At 47.2% G+C, this 25,926-nt stretch overlaps 2 protein-coding genes across 5 annotated transcripts in view; one reads left to right on the top strand and one right to left on the bottom strand.

Annotated features, from left to right (window-relative positions):
• Positions 1-1,093, bottom strand: part of LOC149325235 (solute carrier family 41 member 1-like) — a 43,715-nt gene extending 42,622 nt beyond the window's left edge. Inside the window, exon 1 of the mRNA XM_089563178.1 lies at positions 705-1,093. The gene's annotated coding sequence lies outside the window, so the exon portion shown is untranslated. The remainder of the gene's footprint in view (positions 1-704) is intronic.
• LOC149325234 (uncharacterized) lies at positions 729-24,680 on the top strand. Of its 4 annotated transcripts, XR_016286227.1 has the most exons (4): positions 729-1,044; positions 2,584-2,656; positions 3,012-3,161; positions 24,087-24,680. XR_016286227.1 is itself a non-coding variant. In XM_089563185.1 (3 exons), the coding sequence occupies exons 1-2, from the start codon at positions 798-800 to the stop codon at positions 3,095-3,097; spliced, it is 333 nt and encodes a 110-aa protein (XP_089419311.1). In that variant the 5' UTR covers positions 729-797; the 3' UTR covers positions 3,098-3,161; positions 24,087-24,680. The 4 variants fall into 4 exon arrangements, 3 of the variants coding, with proteins under 3 accessions (XP_089419311.1, XP_089419312.1, XP_089419313.1); XM_089563185.1 differs by lacking the exon at positions 2,584-2,656; XM_089563186.1 differs by lacking the exons at positions 2,584-2,656; positions 24,087-24,680 and adding an exon at positions 5,616-5,855.
• Positions 24,681-25,926: the final 1,246 nt, after the last annotated feature.

The raw sequence follows: 25,926 nt of genomic DNA, 5'->3' as shown, positions 1-25,926 counted from the left end.
TATAGTCGATACAACCTGGCTCAGAAAGCAAAAAGGGACCGCGTGCATCAAAACTTTCCAACTCGTGACTCAATCAGCTCTGCACAGTCTGCGAGTAGCCTGCACGTGCTACTTTGTGCAAATCTCATTCCTCCTCGAATCAGGCAGCGAAAACACACAGGAAAGCATAGAAACGTCCACCAGTAACGTCTAGCCAGGCTTCGCACACGCGAGAAGCAGGATTCACACGGGCATAATGCTGCGTACAGGCGCGGACAAAAGTAAACGGAGCACGCAGCTGTCTTCGAATATTTTTCGCGCGTCACCTGATTGAAATTTCCAGCAGTGGTACGCGCATGCTGGTAGAGGAGGTTGGTGGACTTTCTTGTAGACAAACAACGCTTCTTCATTACCAACGGAGAAAGCGTGATTGCACTTCGAACGCAATAGCGTGTTCCGTTTACTTATGGCAGCGCCTGTAGATGTCCTGTGTTCGCTGCCATCGCTGTCTAATGATCCATCGAGCAACGAAAAGCCCCCGCATTCTGGGACAAACAAGAACCTAAGAAGAGAAGCGCAAGCAGTGCGCGGCTGTCGCCGACTGATCGGGCAGCCGTTCCAAAGCGAACGGAACAAAGACCACTTCTGTTCTGTGCCAATGAAAGCGTAACGCTCTCGCGTGTGTCGCCCCACCAGTGCGGAGAGGAGAGAAGCCCGTGGCCTACCGTGCGTTCCGAAGCCTGGGTCCGGCGTGCGGTCCGAGCCGGTGGTCGGTTCGAGAACGCCGCTCTTCCGCCGCTGGGTGGGACGCCGCACTCATGGGAGCCAAGGTGAATCTGCCGCTGACGTTCGAGCCGCGCTGGCCGGCGGAGGTCGCCCGCCGCGATACGGGCCGATCACGCGAACCACCGCCGCTGATAGGGACGGCCGGAAAAGAGGCAGCTGTGGCTGCACTGCTGTCTCGCTGCGGTAGCGGCGCGCAGCTGCGCTGTGGCTTCGCTGGCTGTCTTCGCTGCAGGCTCGAGCGGCAAACGCAGTCTCTGAGGGACTCCACTCACGAGCACGGTACGAGAGGTGTTGTAGAAGTGCGGGGCTTTAAATGCGAGCGCAGGTGCGTCAATTGCGACCGAGGAGTCGCTGTGAACGAAACCCGGCAGGGTTCGGACGCGCCTCCTGTGTCGTGACCCCAGCGGCGCGGCGAAGAGCTCTCATTTGCCAAAGCGGTCAATGACGTCATGCTCGAGTGTCCAATGGCTGTTTGCGGGGGTGAAGCTGCTTCTCGTGGATGTTGGATGCAGCTGGTATCACGGGGACGGGTGAATCGAAAGTTGAGAAACTGAGTAAATGGGCCGCTTTGAAAAGGAGAAAGAATTTGGAAATCGACCACCATAATTAATGCGGGGCAATCCAAATTTAGATTCGGAGAATTTTTCGAGCTTAGATTACCCCCCCACCCCCTTTGATGGCGGCTGATTATTTAATTACCCTTCAAATAATGCTCTCTTCCTTTATTCCACGTCGAAAACCAAAATCTCAACTATCATAGAGAGGCGGAGAAAATTTACATTTCTTATCACCAAACGCTGACGGTGATCATATAGAAGGTTTTCAATTAAGTTTTTAATCCCTCTCAGGCGCTTTGTACACAGCTGTGTACACACAAGCGAACAGCTTTTTCTGAGAGTGTGCTGCACCTATAGGAGTGATTTTCATTGTTTTAGTGTACAATATAACAACCTTCTTGTGGCGAGTGTTTTTGTGTGTCCCATATAGCGAACGCAGTAAAAAATACTTCACAAAACAGTGAGCAGGGTAGCACGTCATCCAACATTCGTATACGGACAGGTTTTCCTACGAGTGATAACTTTGATTGTTTTTGCTCGCTTTCAAGCATAATCAGCATCTTCGAAAGACAAAATGATACCAAGGCACCTTAGGTGCTTACTTCACGAATCCGAGCATTTCGATGTTACTATTTCTAGCCAATCTTACTTTGTACGGAATTTTGCATATCGTTATAAAAACTTACCCGCTGGGCTTTTTGGGGCTGGAAAATTTCTTTCTATGGCCCGAATATACTATTTAGGCGAAAAAAATAATTGTTTTCGATCAAAACAAAAATGGCGCCTGAAATGGATACGCACCACTATGAACTTTTGAAATCATACTGGACCTTCCAAACAGCCGCGTCCGCAGCTGACGTGCGCCACTCCTCGTTTCATGAAATATTACGAAAGGCTGGACTAACTGTTCAGTCGAGGCGAAGGAGCAGTACGGAGCTCATAAGAGGAAGCACAACGAAGGAGGTGAGCGCAACACGATCAACGTCGAGTGAACCGGTCTGTATTCGCTCTACTGAAGGTTCCTCATTTTTCGGGCACTGCATATTCCGTATCATATACAAAATAGCAGCTTATAAATTTGCATTCATGTTGACATGCACAACAGCAGACCACATGGACTCGTCACTCTTCTTTCTCAAAATGATTGGCATTGATTGAGCTAGAAACACGTGTCCGCACAGGTCGCCTCAACCTTATTTATGAATCTTGTTACTACCCTCTCTATCCATCACCACCTGGCTCGACTGGCTTGGCGCTGAAGGGGAAGAAGAACCGCGGCTTCTGGTCGCCCAGGCGGTCGACATGCTCGGCCTATAAATTATGGTCGAATAAAGGTATTTTACTACTACTACTTCTACTACTGCCGCAGCGCTTCAAATGCTTCTACAGTCAGAGCGGCGCACATAAGTGGCATCCACCATTCTAAGCCACCAGAGGCTTTGCAAGTGACATATTAGTGATCACTGTTACCATCCCGGACTCAGACCACGGCTCCGACACGAGCAGCTCGAACAATGCCCCTCTCACGCTGACGCGATTGTCGAGCGAGGCCAGCTTTATTCTGTTTCGCCAGCGTACGCAGTGGTTTCCGTTACAATTCTTGGTTGCCCATTTTCAACTTAACAATAGTAACGCCCGTAGCAGTGCGTGTGTAACTTCCCCAATATTTTTTTGTCTTTTGTCTTGCAGATCCTAAAATAGGTGAAACGGCCGCAAAACCCCCTGCATCAGTCTTCGTCTTGCATTGCGGAGAGGAGGCAAGCTGTCCCGCATAGCACGGGACAGAAAATGGCTGTTCGCCAGAGCCGAGGTGTACTTCGCGGCTTCAAAACGCTGCAGGTGAGCACTGCTGGTGGCGTCACTGTGAGTCCTTGACGTTTGGAGGAGAAAGGAGGGGGGGAGGGTGACGGGGGGGGGGGGGGGGAAGCAACGCGGCTCCTGTGACGGAGTCAAAACGCTCTCTCCCTCGGCACCTCCGTTCAGCGGGCGTCACGCGGCTCTGGAGGACGGTCTATTCTCGGCTCGCGGAGCGCCGTCGCCGAAACCCGCGGACCCCGCTCAACCCGTCCGCGAAGCGCGCGCGGCTTTGTAGCGAATGCGTAACCATCGCGATACACACACTGGCGACTGGGCGGTTGTATCGGACAGGCCCGGTGTGATTTGCTTTTATTGGCACTAGATATAAAGGTCTCAAGGGTCGTTGAAACTCCCTCCACATCATGGTCTCATCTGTGCAGCACCGTTCAGTTACTCAGAACGCACACATGTTCGGTCGTAGCGTAGGCGCGTTGTGGCCGCTAAGGCACAGCGTTCGCACATGGGATGGGGTTCTCCACTTCGTCCAAAGAACATTCGTAGTGGGGAGATTTTGAGCACCTTTTTTTTTGTTGCAGGCACTGGCTGCTTATGACACGGAATGATTTTCCACCGTGTTTCGCGACTGAGGGAGTCCGTGTGAGATACTCCGATGTCACAATTGACACGCTCTGGGCGATGCTGACTTATCTGCAACAGTGCCACCGTCACGTAGATTCAGAATGTAAACAGTAGCGGTGTAATCAGTGCAAAGCCAAGACTACACCAATGCAGGAAAGCATGGGAGCGGATCCATATTTCATTGCCATCAGTGGTCCCTTAATAATCTGTTGAAAATTAATGTAACTAAAACTAAGGCAATTATGATCAAACCAAAAAATAAAAACGTTATTCTACCATGCGATCTTCAGCTAGATTTGGAAACGATAGAGGTTGTAGATAATATTAAGATATTAGGGGTTCACTTCAACAGCCAGCTAAGCTGGGACAATCATGTTAACGCTGTCATCAGTAAGCTTTCTCGTGTCACAGGTATCATTAACCGGCATCGTCAATTACTTCCATGCAAAGTTAAACTTCTCCTATATAATTCGCTCTTTATGTCCCAAGTGAACTATGCGCATTTAGTTTGGGGAACAACTACAGGTACCAATAAAAATAAGATTTATGTTTTACAGAAGAAGGCTCTGCGTGCAGTACTTAATGTCGGTTCTCATATAAACACATGCGATTTATTCCACCAGTTCAATGCCATAAAAGTATCTGAAATGTATAATGTTAGGCTAGCTGAAAGATACAAGAAGGACATAAAACAAAATATTAATTACTTGCACGACACGGCACAACTTTCACTAAATGTACAAGTTTATCCTAGCAGACACAGCGAACTGTGGCATATTCCAACCTGCCGCACAATGGTACACATAGTCTAGCAAACACGTTGCCCCGTCTTCTAAATAAGTTTCAAACTGCACAAGTTGATCTTTCACGTGCATGCCGCCAAGTTATACACGATGTATGTGCCACTTTATAGATTCATTGCTTCTTTATCTCTTTCGTTTCCGTATAGTGTTGACCTAATTTGAGTAACCGAATTCCTGTTGTTCGATGACGTGTATTTTTCTGTTTCCTTTTTGTGTTACCATTTTTTGTTGTACACTTCATTCCTTGTCATTTTTCTAATAATACCCAAAACCATTTTTGATAAATATTGCTTGCATTTTGAGATGCTATTTGTTTAAAACATTTATGTTACCTGCTGCCCTGCAATGTAGGGGCCGAGGGGCACGTCAAGCCAAACTTTCTGGCTTTTTTCCCTCGGCCCTCACCACGTGTACATGGAAAAATAAATTGAAATTGAAAAATTAAAATTGAAATTAAAAAGAAAGATCGTTTTTTTTCAGAAAATGTACTACTTTTATTCGTGCATGTGTTCTGTGTTGTATTCTGTGTGGTAGCTGAAATGCCACATGAACTTCGGAATCCAAGGCAGGCGATCTCAATCCCTGCTTCCGAAGGTTTAAACACATCGCCGGTTTCCCCCGAAGTGGTTGTAGCTCTCGTTTCTCTTCTGTGGCGAAGGAACACACCTGTTGCTTCCGAAGGCGGTTGCGTTCTCGGCGATCGACAGCGGCACTTGTAGAACGTTCCATGACCTCCATGATTCCGCCGATGTCGACGCCATTTGTTCAGGCCATAGCAAAGCATTTATCGAGTAAAGTGTTCACATGCATGCAGGATCTCCGTAAGTGTTGAGTGCAGGAACAAAGTTCAAAAATTCTTTTTTTTTCCGGTTTCTGTGTCAGTTTACGGCATCATCCCTTTGAGCGGGGCTAAATGCAGACGTTTAAAATGTCGCAAAAATTTGCTGACAAAGAGAGAGGCGTGAATTTAGCCGTCAAATTCATTCCTGCCTTAATACCGAGTTCAAGAGTGGAGAACGACATTAGGCTGATACCAGAGACTCTTTCATTGCAGGCGCACGCACGTGAAGTCACCCAGTCATATGACACGTCAATGAAGGGAGACAGAGAAGTTGAATTCACCGTATATCGATTGATTAGCGCATTTTAGCCACAGCGTGGGTGCTTTACAGGGGCGTAGACAGGGAAAGGGGAGTCAGAATTAACCCCCCCCCCCCCCCCCGAAATTTTCTGAGCGCTGCTTCTCCCCTCTCCCTAAGTCCTTTCGGCGATTTTTATTTCGCCGATGCTATGATGCTATTTACACAGCGCTTCGATATATTAAAAATTAAAGATGAAAATATGAAGAGTTAAAGTTGAAGTTGAAAGTTTATTAATTCAATCAAAGTTACAATTGTATACAGCGAGAGGACCCATGGTACAAGACCGCGGGCGGGACCTTCCATGAAAATAAATTTCAATATGCAACAAAATACCAAATACACAACACATTAATTAGCGACGCACAGAATAAATATAGGTACATAGTGTAATATGAGTTACTGAAATATTTAAATACAAACAATGTAAAGCAGAACAATGTACAATAAAACACTCAGAGATGCCGCGATACATAGGATCAATAACAAAAAAAAAATCACACATTAAGAAGGAAAAGCTTTAGTTTGACCTTGAACAAAGAGAGCGTATTAGTTTGTTTGATGTTTAAGTTCAAAGAGTTCCAAAATGATATGGATGAAAAATGAAGGCATTGTTTCCCGTAGTTAGTTCTGACCTTAGGTAGTAAAAAGTTATTACGCAGCGCAAAACATGTGACGATGTTGCTCAGGATCGTGGCGGGAGAAAATATGTTTAGTGGGAGATGATGACGAAGAATTTTAAAGAATAGGATACCAATGTTGTAAAAATAAAGGGCCCAGATAGGTAGAACGTTTAAATCTATGAACAAAATGCGGTAGGGTGACATTCGAGGGGTATAGATTATGATGCGCATGGCTTGCTTTTGCAGTTTTATTTATGTTTTGCAGTTTTATGTCGGTTTGCTCTTGAAAAGACTGATGCACGTTGTCGCGGCTCTATAACAGCAAGCGGAACTTTTTGCTGGAAAGAGTCACATGTCTTCGCTACCGCACGAAGTATGGCACTCTTTAATTTCACCGCGCTCGGCTGCTGACCCGAACACGTGGGTTCGATCCCGGCTACGGCGGCCGAATTTCGATGGAGGCGAAATTCTAGAGGCCCGTGTACTGTGCGATGTCAGTGGTCGGAATTTCCGGAGCCCTTCACTACGGCGTCTCTCATAGCGTGAGTCGCTTCGGGACGTTAAACCCCAATAAACCAATAAACCAATCTTTTTAATTGTTGTAGGCGCTGTTCACAAGATTAAACAAGCCTTTTCACGTCAGCTTACTTTTTCATCCTTTGCAGTCTCCTCAAATGATCAGAAACTATCGCGAAAATAAAATGTGCTTCTTTTTTAAGCGCTTTGCGGCCGGCCGCAGGTTCACATGCGTGGGATAGAAGTTTCCCATCGTGTTTCGCGATTCAGGGAGTCCATGTGAGATACTGGGCGATGCTGACTTATCTGCAACAGTGCCACCGTCACGTAGCTACAGAATGTAAACAGTAGCGGTGTAATCAGTGGAAAGCCTAGACTACAGCAATGCAGGAAAGCATGGGAGCAGATCCATGTTTCATTGCCGTAAAAAAAGATCGTTTTTTAAGAAAATGTATAGAGCAGAACATTTTGTGTTGCTGTATATAAAATGAGAATATTTCAAAACTGCTGCGATTTTTTGTAGGAGTGTTTTTTTTTTCTTAGAAAATAAATGTTCTTTACGAATAAAGTCTTCGCAGTCCTGTGTGCACTCGTATTTTTATGTAGATGGAGTGAACGATATAACTGACCCTTCGACTGTATTAAGGCAGAAAAATGACTACGATATTGTTCAGGCGCAGGCTTTCTTTTTATTTTTTTGCCGGCGCCGTATAACACCCCCCCCCCCCCCCCCCCCCGATAAATATTTCTGGCTACGCCACTCCGACCTGTACATATGTTAATATGGGAATATGTAAATAGATTACTTGTACAGCGTACCTCTCCCCTCATCTTTTCTAACTGTCCACTCACCTCTTTCATTTCACTTCTGCACCCTGCCTGCTATCCTTTTATTTCCGCTGCCCCAACTGAGTGCTTCCCGTAGCGATGGCACATACCGGGGCTAGCAAACATGTTTCCCTTCCTTTTTTTTTCTCATGTCTATTAAAACCACTACTTCTACGCCACTGGTGCACTCAGTGAAAAAGGAGCCCCTATTACCTAGAAAATGTTGAAAAATTGTAATTCAGGTATACCCGTCACTGGCCGCTTTACAAGCGAAATGCGATGACCAGAATACTTCCTCTGTAGGTGCATTATATATCTCGTCGCCATCGGCGTCCAGTCATACGGATTTCCTATTAACCACGACGTCATCTTCGAAGCCACAAGTTTGTATTGAATGGCAGAAAATGATATTTCACTTTCAACTGAACTGCAGACTTATCAGTAATAGAAGGAACGAACGCTAAAAAAACGCAAAAAGCCAAACCATTGAATTTTGTTAATAACAAAAAGCGCATGGAGTTGTCCTCGCTCTCTCTTATAGTCCACTACTTTTCAATACAAAGGTTAGTTATCTTTCCTCTGCTATTCTTATCTCTGTATTCCAGAATGCGCATGACGCGCTTATCGTGCCACGTTGTTCCGATCAGTCAGGCGTGACCTCTGTTTTCCAAAGCGCATCCGAAGGCGTAATTGGTTCGCTGACAATTTCACGTAAAGGGCTTTACAGCGCAGCTTACTTGCTTTCAAATCTCTTCAGGAAAGTTGGCTAGAAGCTTCCCCTCAACTTGCGCAATAATGCTGTTTCCCATGCTCGTGTTCACCTCTTCCATGTCCTTTGCTTGTTAAATGCTCAGCATTTCGCTTAATAATGACCCCGCCTGAAATTCTAGCCTGGAACATGTGGCGTAGCCGCGTGCTTTGTGACGAAGGACTCACAACAATGTCCTTCGTTATAGGGTAATGTGCAATACGACGATAAGGCAGATCAAATTCTATCATGTGTTCTGCGCTGACCACTAATAGCTGGGACCGCAGGTTAACAGATAAAGTCGTTTTTTTTAGCCCCCACGGTCTCCGAGTTTCAGCGCTCAGAGAGACGACCCTTCGGCATTTCCGGCGAAGTAAATAAAAGTGGAGCCTATTTTGCAGATTTTATTTTTATGTGAAAAACAGGCATTTTCTCTCATTCCAAAATGCTTGTCCCTCATATCGAGAGTCGCTTTTGGACGTTAAACCACATAAACCATCATTCCAAAATGGGGCAGAAATCTTGCTTCCTTTCAAATGTACACTATTACGAGTTTTTCAGGTTCTATTTGCAATCATGATCGCTGATTCCCTTCTACCGGAACTAGATGAACATGGTCTGCAGTAATATAAGAAAAAAAAATACTCGGATAACTAACCAAGAGCCCTCGGCTTTCAGTGGGGGCGAGATATTTTGTCTAAAAAGAAGAAATATGAGTTGTATTGCAGCGGGCGGAAAAACTTCATAAACTCGTATTACCTAACTTTATCATCGACTTTCTTACGCTTTAGTCATAATCTGCATTCGTTGCTCTTATATGCCGATGAAAGACCTAGCAGCCGTGGCTATACGAAACAAAATAAGAGTGATGGGGTGGGGTGGGGTCAGGTGGGGTGCGGAGTCAAAGCCACCTTAGTCTCGGTGGCTTTGGCTGAGTCCGCTAGCCAACTCAAGCGGACCTGTTTAACCGATCCCTCTCTCTCTCTCTCTCTCTCTCTCTCTCTGCCTTCTCTCTATACCGCAGCTCCCGTGACTGTGCATGTCCAAACAGGGAAAACAATTTTTTGAGGTTATTATTGCTGACAGGCCAGATATCACACCACACAATTCTGGACAAAAGCATTTTAGAGCGCGAAACCGTTTCCAAACGAGGGGCCCTGACATGACATGGCTTCACCATATGTGAGCTGTGTATTTGTTATCCGTTGCCCCTTTGCTCAAGGAGTTAGTGAACTCGTGCATGCTACATACATGTGGCACTAGCACAAAATACAAACAGAAAATATTTGCTTTTTGGCTTGTAACGTTAAAATATCAAGTTACATGAGTTTTTCTTTTTTATAAGCCTTGAATAGATCATCCGCTCTTTCTTTTTGTTTCACTCTCTTTATTCAGCATAATCATGTTTTAAAAGATGCCTTTTTTTAGATACGACTCGATACTGATAGTATGCAGCATTGCAGCCGCTCGACTGGATTAATCTTACGGCAGCAGATGCCCTTGAGACATCGACAGAGCGGACACGCAGCTTCAAACTAGGAAGGGTTGCAGCCATTTCCGCTGCAGCTGCGCTCCTCTGCAATCGCACGGACTTTATAGAACCGAGCAGCACAGCCACATTGAGGACCGTGTTCGGGCAAACATGTGCCCTTGTTCGATGACAAGGAAATATATACAGTGTGTTCTCATACTTTTTCGTTATTGACCGTCGTTATGTGCACGTCACTTGAAGTTTAAAAGTCGGTCGTTGTACGTAGCCGGCACTGGGCACGGCTCGGATGACCTGGATGAAAATAAAATTATTGCGAAACAGCGCGACCAAGTAAAATAAATTGAAACCTCCGGTCATCGTGGTCGCCTCGCCGCGCACAGTGGCTACGAGGCGCGTCTAACTTTTCCTCTTTCTTTAAATATGTTTTCCCCTACCCGCATGCGGGAGCAGTCACACGGGTCCATTTGGAGCCAATCGACAGACCCGTGGACTTACCTTTTCGTCTTTATGTAGCGACTTGCTACCATTACCTGCTGGCCATTCATGCGATGCGTCCGGTTAGCGACCATGCAGATTTTTGAGCGTCTGGCATTTACCTTCCAACTTTCTCGCTCGAAAGCTGCCGAGAAGAGCGGGAACTATGCAGGGAACCCGTTTGTTTTGGGGTGAAAGCTTCACTTCTCGCGTACAAACATTGAAAGACGTGTTATAGCGCAGATATGAGTTTGAAGCGCCTCAATTAGTAAAAAACAAGAAATTTGCGGGATAGGTGGGAAACAAACCCGGCCCTCCGCGTGTGTGTGTGTGTGTGTGTGTGTGTGTGTGTGTGTGTGTGTGTGTGTGTGTGTGTGTGTGTGTGTGTGTGTGTGTGTGTGTGTGTGTGTGTGTGTGTGTGTGTGTGTGTGTGTGTGTGTGTGTGTGTGTGTGTGTGTGTGTGTGTGTGTGTGTGTGTGTGTGTGTGTGTGTGTGTGTGTGTGTGTGTGTGTGTGTGTGTGTGTGTGTGTGTGTGTGTGTGTGTGTGTGTGTGTGTGTGTGTGTGTGTGTGTGTGTGTGTGTGTGTGTGTGTGTGTGTGTGTGTGTGTGTGTGTGTGTGTGTGTGTGTGTGTGTGTGTGTGTGTGTGTGTGTGTGTGTGTGTGTGTGTGTGTGTGTGTGTGTGTGTGTGTGTGTGTGTGTGTGTGTGTGTGTGTGTGTGTGTGTGTGTGTGTGTGTGTGTGTGTGTGTGTGTGTGTGTGTGTGTGTGTGTGTGTGTGTGTGTGTGTGTGTGTGTGTGTGTGTGTGTGTGTGTGTGTGTGTGTGTGTGTGTGTGTGTGTGTGTGTGTGTGTGTGTGTGTGTGTGTGTGTGTGTGTGTGTGTGTGTGTGTGTGTGTGTGTGTGTGTGTGTGTGTGTGTGTGTGTGTGTGTGTGTGTGTGTGTGTGTGTGTGTGTGTGTGTGTGTGTGTGTGTGTGTGTGTGTGTGTGTGTGTGTGTGTGTGTGTGTGTGTGTGTGTGTGTGTGTGTGTGTGTGTGTGTGTGTGTGTGTGTGTGTGTGTGTGTGTGTGTGTGTGTGTGTGTGTGTGTGTGTGTGTGTGTGTGTGTGTGTGTGTGTGTGTGTGTGTGTGTGTGTGTGTGTGTGTGTGTGTGTGTGTGTGTGTGTGTGTGTGTGTGTGTGTGTGTGTGTGTGTGTGTGTGTGTGTGTGTGTGTGTGTGTGTGTGTGTGTGTGTGTGTGTGTGTGTGTGTGTGTGTGTGTGTGTGTGTGTGTGTGTGTGTGTGTGTGTGTGTGTGTGTGTGTGTGTGTGTGTGTGTGTGTGTGTGTGTGTGTGTGTGTGTGTGTGTGTGTGTGTGTGTGTGTGTGTGTGTGTGTGTGTGTGTGTGTGTGTGTGTGTGTGTGTGTGTGTGTGTGTGTGTGTGTGTGTGTGTGTGTGTGTGTGTGTGTGTGTGTGTGTGTGTGTGTGTGTGTGTGTGTGTGTGTGTGTGTGTGTGTGTGTGTGTGTGTGTGTGTGTGTGTGTGTGTGTGTGTGTGTGTGTGTGTGTGTGTGTGTGTGTGTGTGTGTGTGTGTGTGTGTGTGTGTGTGTGTGTGTGTGTGTGTGTGTGTGTGTGTGTGTGTGTGTGTGTGTGTGTGTGTGTGTGTGTGTGTGTGTGTGTGTGTGTGTGTGTGTGTGTGTGTGTGTGTGTGTGTGTGTGTGTGTGTGTGTGTGTGTGTGTGTGTGTGTGTGTGTGTGTGTGTGTGTGTGTGTGTGTGTGTGTGTGTGTGTGTGTGTGTGTGTGTGTGTGTGTGTGTGTGTGTGTGTGTGTGTGTGTGTGTGTGTGTGTGTGTGTGTGTGTGTGTGTGTGTGTGTGTGTGTTATGGTTTATGGGGTTTAACGTCCCAAAGCGACTAAGGCTATGAGAGACGCCGTAGTGGAGGGCTCCGGAAATTTCGACCACCTGGGGTTCTTTAACGTGCACTGACATCGCACAGTACACGGGCCTCGAATTTCTCCTCCAAAGAAATTCAACCGCCGCGGCCGGGATCGAACCCGCGTCTTTCGGGCCAGCAGTCGAGCACCATAGCCACTGAGCCACCGCGGCGGCTGTGTGTGTGTGTGTGTGTGTGTGTGTGTGTGTGTGCGTGCGTGCGTGCGTGCGTGTGTGTGTGTGTGTGTGTGTGTACAAAAAAACTATTTACAGAGCAGCTAGATAGGCGCTACGTGGCGCAAACATGATAGAAAACATGTCACAACTAAAAGGCTGGCAAGGATATACAGCGCCTCGACTGTTTTCTTTTTTTCAACATGGTATTTACTATTCGAGGCTATGCGAAAGACGCGGGTTCGATCCCGGCCACGGCGGCCGAATTTCGATGAAGGCGAAATTCTAGAGGCCCGTGTGCTGTGCGATGTCAGTGCACGTTAAAGAACCCCCGGTGGCGGAAATTTCCGGAGCCCTTCACTACGGCGTCCCTCATTAAACTCCAATAAATCAAATCTATTCGAGGCTATGCATGACACAAGGGGCTATATACAGATTGTTTGCAAATACCCCGGCTAGAGGCTGCCCTTCCCCAGCTTGACAGAAGACAATACCCCTAAAAGGGCGACAATGATGGACACCGAATCAACAGCGGGAACCAGTGCGGTAGAATGTCTCTTCCATCATACTTCCCCCTGAAATGGAGCATCAATCGGCTGAAATAGCTTCTGCTTGAAAGAAGAAGTTAAACGTTGCGGTCTAACATGCCCGTTTTCCACAGGCTATGATGTCCAATGACAAAAAGAAAACATATCATAAGGTTCGTAAACAGATTGAGTTACCGCGAGGTAACGTACACTATAGGAATTTAAAGCAAAATCTTTCTCTAGCGTCCACTGCAGCCCACCCCAAAACGAAATCGCATCCTCGCAGTTGATAAAACAGTGTCCAATGATTTCAGATACATTGCAGAAACGGCAGTTAGCAGAAGGTACAAAAATGTTCTTCCTATGAAGCCACGTTTTAACAGGCAGAGCTTCCGCGTGGAATTTATAGAAAAGCGTTTTGGTGCAAGGAGGAAGCGGCATCTTGCACACACGCTTCAGCACACCATGGCCCACGAGGCTGAAGTGCACAGAACGATACTTTAACACTTCATGACCCATGAGGCCAAAGTAGACAAAACGATACAGTGGCGGCGGAAATAGCATCGCTATCAAATCGCTGTACAGACTCTTACGCGAAACGGAAAATGGGTACTCATTAGAAAATCAAATTGTCAAAAACCTTTGAAATTCGTGTGTGTTCATTTCACATGTTCTATTACTGTTGCACATGTCACGCTGTGCTACTGCGCCAGGTGCACCAAGGGGGATGGGCCTCGTCAGGCTTGTATGCCTTTTGCCCTCCCCCTCAAGCATGTGCACATACTTGAAATAAACAATTTTGCTTCCTTCCTTCCTTACAGAAGCGCAAACTTCTTACATAAAGCCTAATAAAGAGGGGCGCTCAGTATAATTTGAAGAAACCCCTAAGTTTGCAAGCAGGGTCATGAAATTAAACTGCAAGAATGTTCTAATAACAGGATGGGAGCAATCGCGAAAAAAGAAGGAACGGGCAACTAAATGCCTCCCAGGCAGGTGAACTAAGCCCAATCCTCCTGCGCAAACAGGCCTGAAATGATTATCACGTCACATCGACTCGAAAGGGGAGGTCCAAATAAAAGTCGCAAACGTACAGCGAAAACGTCGGATGCAATGCCTAGCCCAGAGCAGGACCAGGAGTACAGCGCGAAGAAGACGAAGGACGAAGCAAGAAGACTACATATTCGTCTTCTTCGCGCTGTACCCCTCATGATGAATTATTACAAACTCGCCCAGCTTTCCATCCTTCTTCCAGGAGTTGTTGGGTCTTCGTCAGCGACATCGACGCCTCCGGCGTGGTGCCCGGCCCGAGTCAACAGAGATGAGAAGTTGCGGGAAGACGAGGAGCTTTATACGAAAGGTTACATAATGCGGTTTCTCGACAAGAGATATCTGATACATGGTGGTGCTCTCCATAAGTAGAGTAGAAGTTCCCCAGGTCCCCACACATTGTCCCTATGTTTTCACGTCACGTTACGTAGCCGTGGGTGAGGGTTCAGAGGACCGCCCATGGGGTCGAAGGGCAGCTTGACGCGGGTTTGTTTATGAGCCACGCAAGCGGCGCCGCTCGTCGGAGGTTGAATCCGAGCTTCTGGGAACGGACCGTGGAGTCGGTCGCGTTCTTTCCGCTGCTGTGAAGATGGCCCTGGAGTCACGCCTCGGCCGTGGTGCGAACAAAATGGAGCAGAGCAGCCGGATAGCACGGTCTAAACAAAGTTCTTGTGCGACCGTCGCTCACTGCTCAGTCTCTCGTCCCGGTCGTGATTGCGCAGAAGCCATTAAGCCACGAAACGTAGGCTGGAGGGGATCCGCTGCGCGAGAGCTGTTTATTGTCGCCTTGGGCGAACCACTTTGGGCCATAAGTCAGGTTGAGATCGCTCTCCGGGTACAACAGTACGCGAAGAGGGAAGTCCCAACACTGGACAGTGTGCTAAATGCTGTCAATGAGGACGACGACCTGCCGAACATCAAGGAAACGACGTTGTGGAGGTTGATGAAGGACATCGGATTCATATTTGAAAAATGAAAACCGAACCTTGCGCTAGCTAATCGAGCGAAGTGACATCGTTGCCTGGCGCCGCCGGTACCTGCAGGCGACCAAGGAATTCCGATGACATGGCAGGTACGAGTCGTTCCTTGTTTATTTTCTTACGCAGTACGTTTAGACTGGCTTCACATAGAGCTTGATGTTAACGTTGCAACCTCGTAGTAACAGTGAGTGCTGCTTCAGAATGACACATTTAAAAGAAATCGCCTTAACCACGTTGCTGTTGCGGACCTTTTGCGTAGAGGTGACATTTCACGGCCAGCTTTGCGCTAAGTTTGAGTGGGGCACAAGTCTGCACGGGTCAGATTTAATCGCTAAATCCCAATTGGTGCGGCAAGCAAAAACAACAAAACTGACAAAAATGTCGTAGCACCGCAATGGGTAGTGCCATCTCGTCGTCACCGTAGGAACGAATAAACACCCACCGTACACTACCCGTTGCTCCGGTGGTGCGAGTTACTGGCGCTACTGCTGCGAACGTTGGCAATATTTGTTCGCAGTCGCCGCGAGTGAAGAGATTTCAAATGTTGCGGAATTAGTCAAGTACCCCATGCAAACATGCAGCGAATATAAAGTGGCTACCAAATGCCGCCTGGGCGCAAAATATAAGCCCGAACAAGGGAGCAATAAAGCCGAGATAATTCTTTTTTCTCGATTGTCTTTGAGCGGCTGTTTGTGAGACAGTGGTCAGCAGTATGTTTCTTGCAGTGCGTTGCCTGCTTACATGCTGCAGTGTGCATGTTTACTGACAAGCATTAACTCGTGCACTCGGTTGTTTTGCATTTACAAGTGCGTCACCTACCTAGATGAAACCTCGGTCAACGCAGGGCACACAAAAGAACACGCCTGGCAGGACAAGACTGTGAAGTCATCTCAGGATGCCTTCCTGAAAGGTTTAACAACGGGATTGGCTGCGCCTTCGGGCAAGGGGGCCCGTTTGATCCTTGTACATGCTGGAAGCAGTGCAACAGGATTCGTGGAAGATGCTGCTGACTTCTTCAGAGCAAAAAAGGGAAACAACGCTGACTACCGCTCTGAGATGGATGGCAACTACTTTGAGAAGTGGTTCACCGACAAGCTTTTGCCAAGCATTCCGGCCAATAGCATTTTCGTCATGAACAATGCTCCATATCATAGCGTGGCTCTTGAAAAAGCACCTACCAAGCCTACACGCAAAGCTGATATTCAACTTTGGCTCACAAATAAATATGTTCCATGGTCACAGGACATGGTGAGGGCAGAACTGATGGAGCTTTCTCAAAAGGAAAACACACCCAGCGTTGTGTGCCGCATCGACACCCTGGCGGCTACCCATGGCCACGAAGTGTTTCGTTTACCACCATACCACTGTGAGTTCAATCCCATAGAACTTGTTTGGAGCCAGGTGAAGGGATACATTGCTCGTCGCAACGAATGTTTCACTTTGGCTGAAGTTCAAAAGCTCCTGCCGGAAGCACTGGCATCTGTAAGCCAGGAAAACTGGCAAAACTGCTGTGTTCGTGTGGAACAAGTTAAGGCTGCAGCATGACAGCGCGATATGATTGTTGACGCTGAAATAGAACCGGTTGTCTTGAGTATTTCTGACTCTTGCAACTCCTCCTCTGATGATTCGAGCCCTGATTCCAGTGATGAAGATTTAAGTGGCATCCAGGAACTTGTCTGACTTCGAATTGATGTGTAATACACATGCTACCGAGGAAAGAGAGGACTCATCAGCATGCTGTGATCACCTTTGTGCGTGTGTGGGTGGAAATGTGAAATATGTGTGCATGTGGGTGTGTGTGTTGATCAGCCTACCGAGGAAATTGGAACATTTCCATCAAAAACTGCAGCATTTCCTTCAAAAATTGTAACATTTCCGTTAAGTCATTGCATCATTGCAATTCATTGCATCAAATTGTATCGGGCAGTAACTTGTAGTGTAGGTGGTGAGGTGGTCGCGTTAATAGTGTCTGTATAGAAGTAGAATTTTTAAGGGAGTGCAAATAGTACTTTTTCCAATTACAATATGAATACTGGTACACGTCGTCAATGTGTGCAGTTTTTAGAAGATTCATTGCAGAAAAATACGATGGAGTTTAATCAAGCGTTGTGTCAATTATTCGAAAAATATCTGAAAATTTGACAGCAAATTGGATTCATTTCAAATAATTTTGAACATGCACTGTTTGATTCGTTCGACTAGATGAACAGAAATTTATTCAATGTGCTGTACAAAAAGTTCGAACATTCACAAACCCCTAGGAATGGGCCTCATTTTGTGTGAGGGTTGGGAATGGTATGTATGGGTGTCTGATCTTCATGTCCTGAAAAGGGATTCCTGGTTTGGTGTTGCCTTGCATGGCTGTCAATCTCTGGTCGTTTTGACATGTTATGCAGTGCCAGTGTTGAGGTAGCCAGTACTGTATGTTTTGTCCTTAATTTTTCGGAGGTGAGAATGATTTCAAGCTGGCTCTTGCTCAGTTGAGTGTGAATTTTTTTGTTTCGAGTCATGTCTTTGGAGGAATTAGCCGGTATTAAATGGGATGTCATAGGGCTTAGTGAGGTTAGGAGGACAGATGAGGCGTATACAGTATTAAAGGGCGGGCATGTACTGTGCTATCGTGGATTAGTAGATAGGCGAGAACTAGGTGTGGGATTCCTCATTAATCAGGATATAGCTGGCAACATCGAGGAGTTTTACAGTATTAACGAGAGAGTGGCAGCTATCGTAATTAGGCTTAATAAGAGGTACAAGCTGAAGGTGGTGCAGGCCTACGCGCCTACATCAAGCCATGATGACCAGATAGTTGAAAGCTTCTATGAGGATGTGGAATCGGCAATGACCAAAGTAAAATCACAGTACACTGTACTGATGGGTGACTTTAATGCAAAGATAGGTAAAAAGCAGGCTGGAGACAAGGCGGTAGGTGACTATGGCATAGGTTCTAGGAACAGTAGGGGAGAGTTATTAGTAGAGTTCGCAGATAGAAATAATTTACGAATTATGAATACCTTCTTCCGCAAACGAGCAAACAGGAAGTGGACTTGAAAGAGCCCCAATGGTGAGACTAAAAATGAAATAGATTTCATATTGTGCGCACACCCTGGCATCGTAGAGGATGTGGAGGTCCTCGGTAAGGTCCGTTGTAGCGACCACAGAATGGTAAGGTCTCGTGTTAGCTTAGATTTGAAGAGGGAACGGAGGAAACTGGTGAAGCGAAAGGCTATTAACGAGTTAGCATTAAGAGGGAAGGTGGAGGAATTCAGAATGTCGCTGCAAAACAGATTTTCCGCTTTAACTGATGAAGACGACCGCAGTGTTGAAACAATGAATGATAATCTTACAGCTATCGTTACAGAGTGCGCCGCAGAAGTAGGTGGTAGGATGGTTCGACAGGATACGAGCAAGCTATCTCAGGAGACCAAAGATCTGATTAAGAAACGCCAAAGCATGAGGACGTCTAACTCCACAGACAGGATAGAACTAGCAGAGATATCGAAGTTAATAAATAAGCGCAAGGTAGCCGACATAAGAAAGTTTAACATGGAGAAAATTGAGCATGCTCTAAGGAACGGCGGTAGCCTAAAATCAGTGAGGAGAAAACTGGGCATAGGTAAAAACCAGATGTATGCGCTAAAAGACAAACAGGGCAATGTCATCAGCAATATGGATAAGATAGTTGAATTAGCCGAAGAGTTCTACACAAATCTATACAGTAGCGAATGTAATCATCAAGTTACTGAGGGAGGCAGTCAAGCACAGCAATGGGACTTCCTGCCAGTAACGAAGGAGGAAGTAAAGAAAGCCTTAGGAGCAATGCAAAGAGGGAAAGCAGCTGGTGAGGATCAGGTAACAGCAGATTTGTTGAAGGACGGAGGAGAGATTGTGCTACAAAAACTAGCCACCCTCTATACGCAATGCCTTGTGACCTCGAGAGTACCAGAAGCTTGGAAGAACGCTAACATTATCTTAATTCATAAGAAAGGAGATGTGAAGGACTTGAAGAATTACAGACCAATCAGCTTATTGTCCGTTGCCTACAAGGTATTTACTAAGGTAATCGCTAATAGAGTCAGGACAACCTTGGACTTTAGTCAACCAAATGATCAGGCAGGCTTTCGTAAAGGATACTCGACAACAGACCACATTCACACTATCAATCAGGTGATAGAGAAATGCGCAGAATATAACCAACCCTTATATATAGCCTTCATTGAATACGAGAAAGCATTTGACTCGGTGGAAACCTCAGCTGTCATGCAGGCATTGCGGAATCAGGATGTAGAAGAGTGTTATGTGAAAATATTGGAAGATATTTATAACGACTGCACAGCTACTATAGTTCTCCATAAAGTCAGCAATAAAATTCCAATACGGAAAGGGGTCAGGCAGGGAGACACGATCTCGCCAATGCTCTTCACTGCCTGCTTACAGGAGGTATTCCGGGGACTGGAATGGGAACAGTTGGGGATAAGAGTTAATGGAGAATGCCTGAGTAATTTGCGATTCGCTGATGACATTGCCTTGCTAAGCCACTCAGGACAAGAACTGCAAAGCATGATCAATCAGTTAGACAGGCAGAGCAGAACGGTGGGGCTAAGAATTAACATGCAGAAAACCAAAGTAATGTTCAACAGCCTAGCAAGGGAACAGCAGTTCGCAATTGGTAGCGAGGTGCTGGAAGTAGTAAGAGAATATGTCTACTTAGGGCAGGTAGTGACCGCAGATCCGGATCATGAGAGGGAAATAACTAGAAGAATACGAATGGGGTGGAGCGCATATGGTAGGTTCTCTCAGATCATGAATGGTAGCTTACCAATATCCCTGAAGAGAAAAGTATACAACAGCTGTATCCTACCGGTACTCACCTATGGGGCAGAAACGTGGAGGCTAACAAAGAGGGTTCAGCTTAAGTTAAGAACAACGCAGCGAGCTATGGAAAGGAAAATGATAGGTGTAACGTTAAGAGATCGGAAGAGGGCGGAGTGGGTGAGGGAACAAACGCGGGTTAATGACATCTTAGTTGAAATCAAGAGGAAGAAATGGGCTTGGGCAGGGCATGTAATGCGAAGGCAAGATAACCGCTGGTCCTTAAGGGTAACGGAGTGGATTCCAAGAGAAAGCAAACGTAGCAGGGGACGGCAGAAAGTTAGGTGGGCGGATGAGATTAAGAAGTTTGCAGGGATACAGTGGCGGCAACTGACAAAGGACAGGGTTAATTGGAGAGACATGGGAGAGGCCTTTGCCCTGCAGTGGGTGTAGTCAGGCTGATGATGATGATGATGATGTCTTTGTTAGTACAGTGGTCAGGTTTTCGTTTTATCAGATACTGTTGTTCGATGTCTGCACTTTTGTTTTTCAATTTTGGAGCACTTGACTGATTGTGTGTTGGTGTACATCCACTGCACGTGTCCTTTAATTTGTATGCACTGTGATCCATGCCACTGGCTGTTTCCAGAATAAACCATTTCTTGCAAACACTGCCTGGTCAACATTCTTTATTGCCCTGTCTAATTTATTGTTTGCTCTTTCGAAATACTTTTTCCTAACGTTTTACAACTTTTTCTGCATTCTTACTTGACGCTCCCACAGCTTGGAACTCTTTTTACCTAGCTGCATGAAAATCCTCCCTGAGCAGTTTCTATTCTTCTAGGAGAGCTGGGAAATCGAGACAAGCAGACTTTTCTCTGTATTGCCTTCATATACGTTTGTGCACGACAACAAATCTGTAACTCTTGAGGCAGTACTATTTTCTGTCACTGTGTGAATCAACACTGCGTTCTAAATTTAACACTTAACACGGGAAAACAGGCCATATCGAGGTGGTGTGTTTAAAAATAATTTGACCCATCAATTTAAATATACTGCTCTTTTGCTGCATATAATAGCCCAAGTTATAGAACTCTCTTCAATGAGAAAGGAAAACGCGCTTTTCTTAAGAACGAAAGGTATCTTAACAAAAACAAAAGAATTGCAGATATGCACAGTAACGTGACACATATACAGTCAGAAAATAGGCGATTAAGAAGTCTAGAACACACTTTCTGCGCTCCTGCATGATAAACCAGCATTCTAAATTAACAGACATCTTGCTTCTGAACTTTGCGATCAGCAAAAAATAATTGTTCTTGCCAAGTCTTTTGGGCTACTCTACATCACAGTGCCAAGTCGGCCCCAGACTCTTTTGGCGAAGACTGGATCAGCCGCTAACCGGTTGCACAGAACAATTCATAACATGCCAGGTACCTTAAGAGAGGCCCACACAAAAGTGAGCTCCTCGGAAACGGCGAAATCTAAAGTTGCAGACGGCCACTAATTAATTAGCACTCACCACTGTGCTAATTAATCAAACCCGACGAATGAATGTCATATTTCGCACAAACCTCTCGCTTGCGTCTAAAAAGTATAGTAAGAATGCTGCAGAATCGGGCAGAAAACCGCCACTGCTGACCAAAAGCCGGTGCGAGCTCACTGACAACGAATTTCGGACAGCTCACATTAACGCGGCATGCATCGAATGAACAGATGCATGCAGTTGATTTCAGAAGACGGCATAATATTCAAGCGATTCTGAACAAAACGAGTTTTCTCATTCAAGTCACGAGAGATTCAACTTGCGATGAAAAGAAAATGTGCGAAAAAAAAAAGTTTCACCATACGGGATTTGAACCCACTCACTCCCATTGCCTATCGACTCTCCGGAGCGACGCGTTAGACCACACGGCCACAGAACAGCTTTTTTTCTCTTTATTGCATGGAAGAACATCCGTAGAAAGGAGGAAAACTTCAATCAGACTGGATCGCGTCTCAAGTTACCGGGCTGCTTAATAGGAGCCCGCCATTGCCCTAACTCACACTGCATCCCCATCAAAACATCAAAATTCAGGGAGGCACACACATGCATCTAGGCACGACCACAGAACAGCGCGGAGTGATACACCTCTCTTTATTTTGTAACGGCCTTTATTGACAGTTGTGAAGGCCGGTTAGAGCGAGCAAGGACAGGTCCGGACCCCGAACAGTTCACGCTCTCGTCTCGCGCCGCGCGTCGGCTCTGCTGCTTCAGCTGCCGATCGTCGTCTTCTCGTCTCGCGCCTCGCCTCGGTTCTGCTGCTCTGACTGCTGATGATCTTCCTCTTTACATTTGGCTCCGGGGAAAAAGAGCCATCCTGGCGATTTAGGGGGTCAACACGACGCAGGGGTCGTAGTGCGGCTTCAAACGCGAAACGTGGACGGTCTCGCGCCCACGTCGTCGGAGATCGGGTGATGGCGTCACGGGCTCAACTACGTAAGTGACGGGAGAAGTGCGCTCAAGGACGCGGTAGGGTCCCTGGTAGTTCGGCAGCAACTTGCTAGAGAGACCTGGTGCAGCAGAAGGCACACGGAGCCAAACAAGGGATTGCGGCTGAAAAGTGTCGGTGCCATGGGAGTGGTCCAAGCGGTATTTCTGGCGCCCTTGGTCGTCGGACGTGAATGACCGCGCGAGCTGGCGGCACTCTTCAGCGTGTCTGGAGGCTTCAGATACGGTTGTGGTTTCTGACGAATCGGGATGATAAGGAAGAATAGTGTCGAGCGGCGAGGACGGTTCACGGCCGTACAGAAGGAAGAATGGTGAGAAACCAGTAGTGCTCTGCGTAGCGGTGTTGTAGGCATACGTGACGAAGGGGAGGACGACGTCCCAGTTAGTATGGTCGGCCGCCACGTACATTGACAACATGTCACCTAATGTTCGATTGAAACGTTCAGTCAAGCCGTTCGTCTGGGGATGATAGGCAGTAGTGGTGCGGCGAGTAATGTTGCATTGCTGCAGGAGAGATGAAACGACGTCTGACAGAAACACCCGCCCACGGTCGCTCAACAGTTCACGCGGTGCTCCGTGCCGAAGTATGAAATGGTGCAAGAGGAAGGCTGCAACATCCCGCGCTGTAGCAGCTGGGAGGGCGGCTGTTTCAGCGTACCGTGTCAGGTGGTCTACAGCGACGATAACCCAGCGGTTTCCTGCAGCAGTGTACGGAAGGGGTCCATACAGGTCAATGCCAACTCGGTCATTTATTTTTTGCGGACTACTTCCGTAGCCTTCACAGCGTTGCACATGATGTATGAAACGGAGGCGCGCCTCCGCCGCGCTCCAGCGCGTGATAGGTGGTGGTGGTTGAAACATTTATTGCCAAGCAGTGCAGAGGGGGCAAACCCTGGCTTCCCTTACGTGCCACGAGGTAACCCTTAGGGGGTTGCCCTTAAAGGGCAAAGGACAGTCCTTGGAGGGCTATCCGCTTCAAGGCGTTGGTAGTTATCCGGCGCTGCTCAGCAGCAGCGGAGCTGGCCAGGAGAGTCTCCCAGTATGACTCCGCCGTGGTTGGGGTTGGAGGGTGTGGGAAGGAGGAGGCATGTGAGAAGGATATGAATAAAGTCTCCCGGTTTTCCGCAGAGCTTACAGGAGGAAAGGAACTGATCGGGGTAGCGGGCATGAAGAAGAATAGGGTAAGGAGCAGTACGGGTCTGGAGTCGGCGCCAGTGAGTGGCCTGGGTTAGGGTTAGAGAGGGAGCCGGTTGTGCGTAAACGCCCCGGGTATCTCGGTAGTGGGTAAGGATATCTCTGAAGGTAAGCAGACGCTCCTGGGATGACGGAAGGGGTCCAACTCCAGCCCGGAAAGTGAGACCTCGGGCGAGCGAATCTTTGAGACGAGGGGAATATGATGATTCCCTAGTTTAAGCGATATGGGAGGGTTGGCGGGGTCGTGCGGCCTGGGGCGGTGAAGGAAGAGTTCCTATTTGGAAGGGGAGCAGGCGAGGCCGCGCGCGCGAACGTACGAGTCGATGATGTGATATGCGGGCATCCGGTTCGAGGACCTCGTCGCGCGCTTTTCGTGAGGGCCGCTGGCGTCACCGGTTAGACCGCCGTGAGCCGACCACTCTGGAGCGCTTCTCGCGGACTGCTAGCACGTGGCACCGACCTCGACACAGGCCCTGGCCCGCGACATAGAGTCATGTATTTTATATAAAATACGCATACCAGTATCAAATTTCGCTGCATGAAGTGATGTGCCACTTACCCACTTCTCTCATGCATTCCAGGACCTCGTTCTGCTGCTGGGTTTGCCACGGCACTACGAGCAGTCGAACAAGGCGCGCTTTGAGGACCGTCGGAGTCACCAGTTGAACCGAACCGCCGACTGACAGCAACTCCTACGAGACCGAATTGCACTAGGCTTAGGTTTTCACTGCCCTTTCTGGACCCAAAGATGGCGACCGCTATGGCGTCCCTGAAAACTATGTATGTTTTGTGAAGAAAACTATGGAAGTGGTAGGAGTACAGCGTGGTACAGCGCCCACCTCGGGAGGTGGTGGGTTCGACTCCCGGCGCCGGCCGGGTACCCACCTTCTTTCTCAAAATGATTTCAACCTATGGCGCGGCCTGGTGCTCGGCTCCCTAGCACTGCATTGCTTGGGAAAAGGAGCCTGCGCCTTCAAATCCCGTCTATCTCAAGTAAGCGTGTGAGATAGCACGGGCAGGAGACCACTGCGTCAGCAGACCGTCTGTGGCGTTATCGAAGAAAGAGCTCGAGTTCTTGGCATGACGACATGAGGCATTTTGTTATGTTCCTTCATGTTTCTTCTTTCTTTTCTTCCTGCTGTATCAGTAGTGTATATATGCTCCTGATCTGCAATAAATGCGCTGTGTTGAAATTTAGCGCTTGTCTCGTCTCGTCTTTGTCCTGTGTTGTTTCCCGCGCTATGATTACGCTGTTGCGAGGACAGCACGTTCTCTGCGCAAGCTGGGGAAAGATGCAGCCATACTTTAGTCAGACGCACCACAAAGCCACTAAGCATGCACCGACTCATCTGCCAGCCCGGCATAGGGGGGTGCACTAGGTTTGGTTTGGTTTATGGGGTTTAACGTCCCAAAGCGACTGAGGCTATGAGAGACGCCGTAGTGAAGGGCTCCGGAAATTTCGACCACCTGGGGTTCTTTAACGTGCACTGACATCGCACAGTACACGGGCCTCCAGCATTTCTCCTCCAAAGAAATTCTAGCCGCCGCGGCCGGGATCGAACCCGCGTCTTTTGGGTCAGCAGCCGAGCACCATAACCACTGAGCCACCGCGGCGGCTTGGGGGGTGCACTAGAGTCACTGGATCCAGTTCCCTGGGCAAATTCCCTGAATAACCTCTATTACTGGAATTTTCGCTTATTTTCTCTTTTCCTAGAATGGGGGCGCTTTTGTGCGATGAAATGAAAAAAAACGCGGAAGTTAGAAATTGGATTAATCCGATGGAAAAGAAACATAGTGTCGAACTACATCGATACTGCAAAAGACAGATCAGGAAAGGATTTTGCTATTTCAATTTCAATCTCAATTTATTTTCGAATTTCTTTTACAGGAAATACAAACACTTTTTGGACCCATAGCCAGCGGCTAGTTCGGGTCCAAGTACACGAAATACGTAAAAGCAAATTCAAAAACGGCGAACATATACAGAAAAGCGTAAGCGTAGTACAAGATTAAAAGCAAAGCAGTCTAAATAACACTGGTAGATAACATTCGGCGCGGCAAAAGAAAGAAATAGCTTTGAAAACATGACATGCAAAAAGAACTTTCGGACATCAAGTGTTAGTAAAAACTATCGTGTTACATACAAAGTACATAATAACAAAAAACTGTGACGAAAAAAGAATTTCACGTTAAATTAATTATTTCAATTAACTATGATAACTCAAGAGGCAGTGCCCTACTTTTTGAAGCTAGGTCAGGGTGTCTTAGAACGCGCAGCTACAAAAAGAAATTTAACGAAGAAGATGACACATGTGCAGTGTGTGGTAGATCTGTGGAAACACCTGAACACTTCATTCTCAAATGCGATAGTATCCATCCGGATGTCGATGCAGGCACAGTCACTCTTCCTGAGGCCTTAGG

Source organism: Amblyomma mixtum, chromosome 10 (assembly GCF_055824585.1).
Source record: "Amblyomma mixtum isolate Tamu chromosome 10, ASM5582458v1, whole genome shotgun sequence".
NCBI lineage: Eukaryota > Metazoa > Arthropoda > Arachnida > Ixodida > Ixodidae > Amblyomma > Amblyomma mixtum.
The sequence above is the reverse complement of the archived record's forward strand: the minus strand, read 5'-3'. Positions and strand labels throughout refer to the sequence as shown.

Excerpts from the sequence above, each read along its gene's own strand:
- LOC149325234 (XM_089563185.1), top strand. The coding sequence starts at position 798 with ATGGGAGCCAAGGTGAATCTGCCGCTGACGTTCGAGCCGCGCTGGCCG. Across the intron at positions 1,045-3,011 it reads GGACTCCACTCACGAGCACG|ATCCTAAAATAGGTGAAACG; the intron begins GTACGAGAGGTG and ends TTTGTCTTGCAG.